Source organism: Oratosquilla oratoria, chromosome 38 (genome assembly GCF_046742065.1).
Source record: "Oratosquilla oratoria isolate Oo_2021 chromosome 38, ASM4674206v1, whole genome shotgun sequence".
NCBI lineage: Eukaryota > Metazoa > Arthropoda > Malacostraca > Stomatopoda > Squillidae > Oratosquilla > Oratosquilla oratoria.
The window spans coordinates 26,742,649-26,752,537 of NC_134814.1; the positions used below are offsets into that span (position 1 = coordinate 26,742,649).

At 41.7% G+C, this 9,889-nt stretch overlaps 1 protein-coding gene across 1 annotated transcript in view; it reads left to right on the top strand.

Moving 5' to 3' along the window:
• Positions 1–2,534: 2,534 nt before the first annotated feature.
• The window catches only part of LOC143020028 (arrestin homolog), an 8,166-nt gene continuing 811 nt past the window's right edge, over positions 2,535–9,889 (top strand). Inside the window, exons 1-8 of the mRNA XM_076176151.1 lie at positions 2,535–2,689; positions 4,436–4,557; positions 6,626–6,733; positions 6,876–7,001; positions 7,302–7,649; positions 7,886–8,017; positions 8,501–8,669; positions 9,745–9,889. The exon at positions 9,745–9,889 is cut by the window's right edge and continues 811 nt beyond it. Of these exons, the coding sequence (XP_076032266.1) occupies positions 2,641–2,689; positions 4,436–4,557; positions 6,626–6,733; positions 6,876–7,001; positions 7,302–7,649; positions 7,886–8,017; positions 8,501–8,669; positions 9,745–9,848 (1,158 nt within the window). The 5' untranslated portion in view covers positions 2,535–2,640 and the 3' untranslated portion in view covers positions 9,849–9,889. The remainder of the gene's footprint in view (positions 2,690–4,435; positions 4,558–6,625; positions 6,734–6,875; positions 7,002–7,301; positions 7,650–7,885; positions 8,018–8,500; positions 8,670–9,744) is intronic.

Sequence of the window (9,889 nt, forward strand, 5' to 3'; positions counted from 1 at the left end):
AGAGGTTAGGTTAGGTACGAGTAAAGTTAGGTTAAGTTCATTATGTGTGCACGTCTAATGGATTTGTTATCTGTGCGCCCAATCATGAAATCATCATTGGTACTGCACATTTTAATGAATTTTCATCTGTGTAGATTCACAAAATGTGCATGACAGCCTACACAAATTACATGCCTAAGCCTAGGCCTTATGATAGACCATGGAGCTGAATATGATTGCTCCAACACTTCCAAGTTATGGCCTGTGTTGTTGGCCTACGTGACATGAGACTGAGAATGTCATGATTAACACTAAGGCTAAGCCTATGGCAATCCACCAGACCCCCCCCCCCCACACACACACACTATCCACTCCCCTGGCCTGGCCATGGGCTAGGGGTGAGTAAAGTCATGGTTAGGCTTCTGGCCACAACACCAATTCATTGATTAGGTTCACACTAAGAATAAGATGATCTACTTTCACCTTAGGCCTAGCCAATCCCTAGACATACCAGTCAGTATTTCTTATTCTTTCTGCCATGTATCCCTGGTTTTCCTCTTCCTGCTCCTCCCCACTTTTTTCACTACTATGGTCGGACTTCCTATTTTCATCATCATCGTCAAGAAGGTCAACTTCGACACGTTCAGTCATTTCCTGGTCATCTTTTGACGTTTGGCTCAAACATATACGGCTAGACGGGTAATGAACGAACTTCACTGTCTGACTCCTTTTCTTCAAATTAAATTAAATTCTGCGACATTTTTCAATAGAAACCGTGAGTGTGTACGCAAAAATAAATTCTAAGGCACTATCATCTAGATACAATGTTTGACTACTATGCCGTTCTGCCGATATATGAAGACTGGTTGCACGTCTCGGGAATCTTCGGAAATCTTCGGGAATCCACTCTTATAAACACGTATTTTAATAATAATAATAATAATAATATATATATATATATATATATATATATATATATATATATATATATATATATATATATATATATATATATATATGTCTATTACGATGGTGAACTGGGATAATTTACAAAACCATTTCTAAAATGGAGTGGGTGGTTTAGAAAAATTACTTCATCTATTGCACTCTGACCTTTAATTAAAGTGGAGGCACACTAGACTAGCATGCTACTTGCTTTTGTTGTTTCGAGTAAAAACGACTTTGGTTACAATATTCTAGACTTCCGGAAGAACATCTCAACAATGTGTCTAACATTTATATAGTTTTAACTTCTCTTAGTTCGTCATTCGGCTTCTCACTAAATGACGCAAGAGTAAATTGATATTTGGAAATTTGAAAAACAAAAGATCGTGACCGAAGTAGTTTCTACTCAAACGAAGTAGCAAAAGCAAGTAGCAAGCTAGCAAGAAATGCCTAGTGTGCCACCACCTTTTAAAGTCAATAGATCGTGCTATCAGTCAAACAATCTTATTTGCTCTCTCTCATTCGTAGATCTATAATCGTTAGTTACACCAAAATCATTAAATCTATAATTGTTAGTTACACCAAAATCATTTCGCCTTTTACCTTTTTCTTTCAAATATCTCGTATGCACACTTTATATTATCTCTATCTATGCCCATAAATTTACACTATATTGGGTCGAATTTCATTTACCGTGTTCCAGAGCATGGTTCTATCAAGTTGATTTGGGTGATCATGTAAAAAAAAAAAAAAAAAAAAAAAAAAAAAAATGAGAAGACGGAGCCTTGATCAAGTACATTAGTGGAAATTTTTCGTGTACTTGATAAAGCTCTAACAAACGAAACGTTGTACTAATAAATGCTCCGTCCTTACATGGTGTTTACTCTGATGGATGTCGACAATTGTTAATTAGACAAGAAGTCATTTGGTCGTTTGTACAGCAATATAGTCAACAAATTTGGGTACAGATTTCAGCCCACGGTCTATATGAGCTGAGCCCTGAAGAACTCCACTTGTGACTTTTTCCCATCTGGAGGTTCTGCCTTTCAGAATAACTCTACAAATGTTTATCCAATTGTTAATCTAACAAAGCAGGCTACCTCATACTCCATGTGATCGAAGTTAATCAGTAGTCTCTCTTGAGGAACAGTATATATAATGAAATGAATTGCTAGTAGCAGCGATCTAATTCAAACAATGAGGCCCGGCCCTTGCGAAGCTTTGAACTCGGGTCCCTATGAGCGTGAGTGCCAACCGAGGGCCCTGAATTCAAAGCTTCGCGATTGCCAGGCCTCATTGTTTGAAGTTCAGATATACTAAATATACGAAGTTCTTTTTGTTGTGGTTTGAGATAACTTTGTTGTAACATTCTAGAAGATTAGTTGTAAGCGGATGTTTATCTCTGTTTACCTATTATGTCCCTTTCTCTCTGTCTCTTTCTCTGTCTCTTTGCCTCTGCCTGTCTCTCTACCTCATCTTCACCTCACACACACACCCGTCCCCCGCCCCTTCCACCTACGCAAGACTCGCTCTAAAGAAAACCCCCCGTGACGCAAAGACCCCTGAAACCTCAAAGGCTCTCCATTAACAGGATTACTCCCAGTATATATACCGGGCCCAGACCCCGGTCGCATCGCATTCCCGCTCTCGTATCACGACCGGTAACTACTTCGCTTGACTTTTTCTCTTTAAGAGGAAACCACTCAATCCACATCCATGGTTAACACTAACGCCGTGAAAGTCTTCAAAAAGACCGCACCTAATGGTACGTTGTAGGATGATTGTTACAAGCTCTGCTACTAGGACTGAAACCCTTAGAAGTACGAGTGCTTACCACAAAGCAAAAAACGTTACCGTTGTACCACGCTTGATCATTTAAACGAACGATCGTCCAGATCGTTTAATTTTAAGAACAAACGTGGCACAACAGTAATGTCCTTGCTTTGTGGCAAGCAGTCGCACATTTAAAGGTTCGAATTCCAGTGGCGAAGCTTAGTAATCGATTTGTCGTAACTTTACATACATGTTACTGTTTTTTAATCTGTTTTTGGGACAAATGTTGTGATAGTGTGAAACGTCAACCTTTTTCAAAACCTGTGCCAACTTTTACTATTCTGTTCTGGCTAAAATCAGACTATTTCATTCAGTTTAGAAAAAAGGACCAGAAATCCCTCACCCACTAGTTAGTTGGGCAAATCCCAACTTCGAGTAGAAACTTCAGGAATATAAGCATGTTCCACTTTCTTGAGAGTGTAATGTGTGTATGTAGTAGGAGGGCATTGGGCAGGCTTTGTTTGTTTATGTAAGCATTGCCTGTCCCACTTTGTGTGAGGGTAGTTTGTGCATGTGATAGGAAAATGTTGATCACACCTTGTTTGTGTGCATTCAGTACCTGCGCAATGCACCAGGCAAGCCTGACGGGGCATAAACATATGTAGTGCTTACGTATGAAGTTATCTGCACCCTCTTTTCCCTTCTACCCTGGGGATTTGAACGTATGCCTCCCAGTGGTGTTTCAGCAGATTATAGCCTTAGATCTTGTTTTCATTAACAGACGATTTCATTCAGCTGGAAACCAGACCTCGGCTGAAAATGTTCTCGGGCCACCGATATCGTCTTCAGTCCGGGTTCGAATCCCGACTGAATAAAACTGTCTGGCAATAGCGTGCATTAAAATGTTTTAGTCACAGTCACGAGCAAAACTTTTGACCCACGCTACTGTTCTTACAACGTTAATATATTTTCCTATGTAGTCTATAGCTTACAGTTGGGTGATTTTATTGAAAAAAATGTCATGAAAAACTCTAGGTAGGTCAGAACTTTTGCTCATGACTGTACTTATTGAACAGGGCACAGTAATGGTCACTCGTGGAACTATTCAAATCATAATCTAGTTGAACATAGAATTAGGAATTTTCATTTTTTTCCCGACTACCAATACTGCGACACATACATACATACACATACACACAGCCTAGTTTTTTTTATTTATTTAACAACATTGTTTTGTTATCATTGCATTTGTATTCAAACACTCTTCCTTCCCGAAATATGCGGGCTACAAATTTGCTCTAACAGTCGGAGGAAAAATAGCCCAGAGTGATAGCGTTTTAAAAAAAGATTGATAACGCCTTTAGACCAGACATCTTCCCCTTCCATGCCAAAACATGTAGGAAGAAGTGGCACACTCTCACTCCCGTCACACTGCTAGGGAACCAATCTCCTCTTGTAAGCAACTTTTTCTCTTCGACTAAGGTTTGTTTCACACGTATCGACTTTTCGCCTATGCCGTCCACGACACGACGTCGTGCTCTCAACTATGGGTGTCTATAGACGTTTTTACAGGTCACGACCACGACCATGTGTGAAAGCATCCATAGCCATCCATGGTTATTTGAGAGCACGACGTCGTGTCGTGGACGGCGTACGGCGCAAAGTCGATACGTGTGAAACGAGCTAGTGTGGCCTTTGTGAAGAGGTGTTCACCGTACACCTGTTTTTCCCGTTTCAGGTAAGATCACTGTATACCTCGGTCGTCGGGACTTCGTAGACAACACCGTCTCCACCGAACCCGTCGATGGCGTAGTTCTCGTCGACAATGACTACCTTCGCGGACGGAAGGTCTTCGCGGCCGTAAGTAATATTCTCTCTCTCTCTCTCTCTCTCTCTCTCTCTCTCTCATGTCTTGAAATTATGTATCTATGATTTGTTCTGCAATTTTTCTACGTTTTCGTTCTTTTCTCTGTCTCTCTCTTCTGTCTTGAAAATTGCATGTATATGTTTTGTGATTTTTTTTCTTCCGTTTTCTATTTGTTTCTCTCACTCCCCCTCTTCCTATCTCTCTTGAATGTTGTATAAATTTTCTTTCTGCGATTTTTTTTTATGTTTTCTGTCTCTGGATCTCTCCTATCATGAAAATAATGTATTCTTGATTGCATTTTAATTTTTTCTTTCTTTTTTCCTCTCCCTTTCTCTCAGTCACATCTCTTTATTTACTGTACTCTTTTTGGAAAAAAATCCCACGCTTTTCCATATGATTATATATACTATGCCCAGTTTGTATAATTTGTCACATTTCATTAGTATTTCAGTTTCAAAAGTTACATCAATAGATGCATACAAACAAAATCTTATTCCACACCATCAATGGTCAGAGGGAACCAAGTTCAAAGCTCACGAGGGCCGGGCCTGATTGTTTGAATTACATCGCTGCTACTAGCAAACATGGCTTTGTTCTTTACACATTTGGTTAACTATTTAATCCCTAAAGACCGTATTTCTGCATGAAAACAGTCATGCTACAAATTTCTCGACTAATTACCCCCGAGCTGGTTAGAGCGTCACCACTTGCGACGGAGGTCGAGGTGGTGGCTGCTCGAACCCTACCGCGAGCGCATTGGACCAAGGGCATATTTCATTAAATTCCACGTCACAAAACCCTCTGTAAGGGGCACTGTCCTAGCCTCTTAATGATGGAGGGAGGGGGTAGTTTGTCACGTTAAATCAAATAAATTTCACACAATTGTTGTTTTCACTTAATTGGTTAAATCTCAGTTTAGTCATCGCTACCCTATGGACTTGCATCAGAACAGTCAAGGCACAAATCCCTAAACCGATTGTACGAAATTCCTCTTTTTAAATGTACCAATGCTTCACTGCTCCTACCACTAACCTCATCACTCAATTCAACCGTTTCACTTCAAAAACTGCCACTAATTCAAAACCCCACAAGTCTGCGGGTATTCTTCCTCCGACTGTTGGAGCAGATTTGCAGCCCGCAGCTTTCGGGAAGGAATCTGATATGCAAGAGGAAAATAGATTTTCCTCCAGCATATCTAATGACATTTTATGTAAACTGTCAAGAAAACAAAATAGTGATTTTACAGCGGAAATGTGCTGGAGGTGGGTGGTACCGCCGATTAATTGGAGGATGGAGGAAAAATATCCCAATGTGATAACTCCTCGTGAACAAAGGAGGCACTAACTTTACAAGCCTTAGAAGTTGACCAGAACGGTAGGTCAGCCCTTTCTGGCAGCGACCCATCGCCCCCCAATGCAGCTACCTAATCCCCCACCCCCTTGTACAGACATTACAGTCTTAACCGAAAACGGAGGTCACAGTGGGAGCTGGGAGAGGGAGGGGGGCTTAACGCCACAGGCATGTAAGGCTTCACGCTATAAATAATGAAAGACTACTGCATTTTCTGGGGCTTTTAAGAACGTGAGACTTACCCAGAGTGCTAGGAAACCTGTGGAAGGTTGTCGATACTATAATACATGTAAGTATACATAAACATATTCATATACATACACGCACACACACACACGCGTGCGCGCAGACTGCCTGGTCGAATTTTGTGGCTATATAAAATTGGTTAGTTATCATTGCTTTTGCATTCAAACGCTTTTCATATGTGACTCTTCAGTTCCTAACCCTCTTCACCATTCAAGACAGTCTTCTTTCTTTTTTACTTCACCTTACACATTGTCTAAGATATTTCAACTTCACCTTGCGCATTTTCTATGAAAATTCAACTTTATATTGCATGTTCTCTTTCTTCTACAGCTTCACCCTGCAGTTTATCTTTTTTCTGAAGCTTCTTCCTGCACGTTCTCTTTCTTCTGTCCTTTTTGATCTTACACGTTCTCTTTCTTCTGTCCTTTTTTATCTTACACGTTCTCTTTCTTCTGCCACTTTCAGGTCACGGTCACGTACCGTCATGGTCGCGAGGAGGATGAGGTTATGGGCTTGCAATTCAGCAAGGAGCTCGTCATTGCATCCCACCAGATCTATCCGTCCAGCGATAAGGTGAGTCGGTTCTCAACAAGCACCTCCAAACCAAGTACGAAGAGGTCGTTGCTGGCATTTGATTGTGTGTTCTTCATGATGAAGATCATGTCAACATCACCCAAAGTTACTGTTTCTGATAGCACTTTTGGTCTTCTTTTAGTTCGAGGTGACTCCAGTCCAGGACCGCCTCGTCAAGAAGCTGGGTGGCAATGCCTATCCATTTGTGATCAACATCCCCCAGTCTGCCCCCGCTTCCGTTCAGCTCCAGCCCGGCGACGATGATTCCGTAAGTGTCAGAGTACTATTCCGCTGAGTTAAATCAACCGAATAATTGCTCAGCTCTCTAAAGAAAGACAAAATAAATCACTTAATAGCTGCAATACAGGTACCCTTGGTCCAAATGATACTCTTTGTCAACGATCCCCTGTGACTAAAATCAGAAAATCAAGTGAGGTGTTTACTTTTCGTCGCTATTGTGGATTTCCTGTGGTCGGGAAAATCCGAACGCAGCTTAGTGAAATAGATCCACGAAGAATATTAATTTCAATTTCTAAACGCAAACCTCCGATGTCCTTTCCTCCTGCAGAGCAAGCCTCTTGGTGTCATCTATGACCTGAAGGTCTTCGTTGGCGACAACTCCGACGAGAAGCCCCATAAGCGTAACTCCGTCAACCTCGCCGTCAGGAAGGTCCAATACGCTCCTCTGGAACGCAACAAGAGGCAGCCCAGCACCCTGGTGTCCAAGGGCTTCACCCTCTCCGCTGGCAAGCTGAACCTTGAGGTCACCCTTGACAAGGAGCTCTTCTACCATGGCGAGCAGGTCCAGGCCACCCTCAACATCAACAACGGCAGCAAGAAGACTGTCAAGAACATCAAGTGCGCCATCATCCAGCACGTTGAAGTGACCATGACCAACAGCCACTTCACTCGCGAGGTAATACCACCTTCCCAGTAACATGAGTTTCTCCATAACAACATTTCAAAGTTCGTGTTATTACCTGAAAACTTATGTTTTTTGTTCTCTCAAGGTGTTTTAAGCTTATTGCACTCTATAACATCACAGTGTGCGTTATTAACTGAGAACTTATGTTTTTTGTCTCTCTAAAGTTGTTTTAAGCTCATTCCACCCTAGTTCGAAATGAATGAGTGACGTGAATTCTACTTCGACAGGTGGCTTCCCTCGAGTCCAAGGAAGGCTGCCCCATCACTCCTAGTGCCTCCCTGAACAAGGTGTTCTCCCTGACACCTGTGGCCAGCTCAAACAAGACCAAGGTCGGAATTGCTCTTGATGGCAAACTCAAGGTGAGTATCATTGTAATCAATGGATCCTTCTTGGAAACAAAGTACAAAAGACATGTCAAAATCTTGTGTTCTATCGTTGACTCATTTCAACTGAAGACATCCCGTAGATGACGATAAGAACAAAACAAAAAACTATGAAATGGAAACCACTGGTTCACAACCTATTTCTTTTTTACCTCCACCCCCGCCTAAGGCCAGAATACCGTCATCTCCACAATTTACAAACCTCTTATTCAAAAGATGGCATATCTATCTTTAACTGTTCAGTCTCTGACTCTTAAAATGAAGCCCTAAGGACTGTGTAGCCTGTAAAATCTGCAGGATCGTATTTTTTTTTAGACCAATCATCATTCTGATTCTGTATGTCTGTTATCCTAATTCCTTCCTGGTTGAGATCCCTTAATATAAACTCTATCACTAGACTGAGTGTTAAGTAATTTCCCTGAACATGGAACTAATCGTTGACGTCTCTAATCCTACCAGGACGGTGATGCCAACCTTGCCTCCTCCACTGTTGTGGCTTCTGGCAAGAATAGCAGCGATGCTGGTGGTGTCGTCGTCTCTTACTCCTGCCGTGTGAAGCTCAACTGTGGTGCTTTGGGCGGTGAGCTCGTCGCTGACCTGCCCTGCAAGATCATGCACCCCAACCCCTGTGAGTCACAGCTACTTCTTAGTGTACAAGAATGTCACATAAGTACAAATACACGCTTGTATATGATTAGGTAAGGCAGATAATTGGTAGGGTGGTGAGGTAAACACAAAGAACTATTGAAGTTATACTCTGAAGAAATCCTGGTAAGGGCGAAACATCAGAAATATAACTCTAACAATTCTGTGTTTACCTCACCACCCTACCACACATTTGCATATATTTATGCATGCATTACGTACATATATACGAGTGCATGTGATCACGTGCATTTATATATACAACACGTAGTCACATGTGAATGGTAAGGTGATGAGGTAATACAGAATAGTTTTTTGAGTTTGCTTTACCACTATGACACATTTGTCTTCCACATATATGCACAGGTATACATATACAAAACATGCATTCAGACACACAACATACGAGTACATACATACATACATACATACATATATATATATATATATATATATATATATGATATATATATGATATATGTATATATGTATATGTATATATATATATATATATATATATATATATATATATATATATATTCACTTGGTCTTTGGTCTTTGGATCACGTGTTGGACTCGTGATCGACAGCTATTTCCCTCCTGGAAGAGAGCTCAGAGCTCGTAGGTCCGATCTATGGGTAATGCTATGACCTTGCACACACCCGCCCACGAGAGTTGGAGTAACACCCCTCAGCGCTGCGATACTGATATTATTTGCGAGAGTCGAACCCTGTGTGTGTGTGTGTGTGTGTGTGTGTGTGTGTGTGTGTGTGTGTGTGTGTGTGTGTGTGTGTGTGTGTGTGTGTGTGTGTGCGTGTGTGTGTATAAACAAACCACTCGTTACAGTGAAGTCCTTCAAATAATCAAACCCGGGCGTCGCGAAGCTTCGATCCAGGGTCCCCTAGATTTGATGCTCAGTGATGATACAATCGGTAGCGCTATGGAATCACATTTTGAAAAAACCCGGATCGTTGCTACGCGACGGCCGGGTTGGACTATACATATACATGTATTGTTGCAAGCAGGTTTGATTAAATCACTTTCTTCTCTCTGCATAGGCTCCGGTTCCATGAGGGTCCAGGGCCAGGAGGGTGTTGATGACAACATCGTTTTTGAGGACTTCGCCCGTCTCCGCCGTGGCATGAGCGTCGACCAGAACTAAAGAGGTTCTTCGGTTCCAACTCTGCTGCAGCTGGTGCGGGG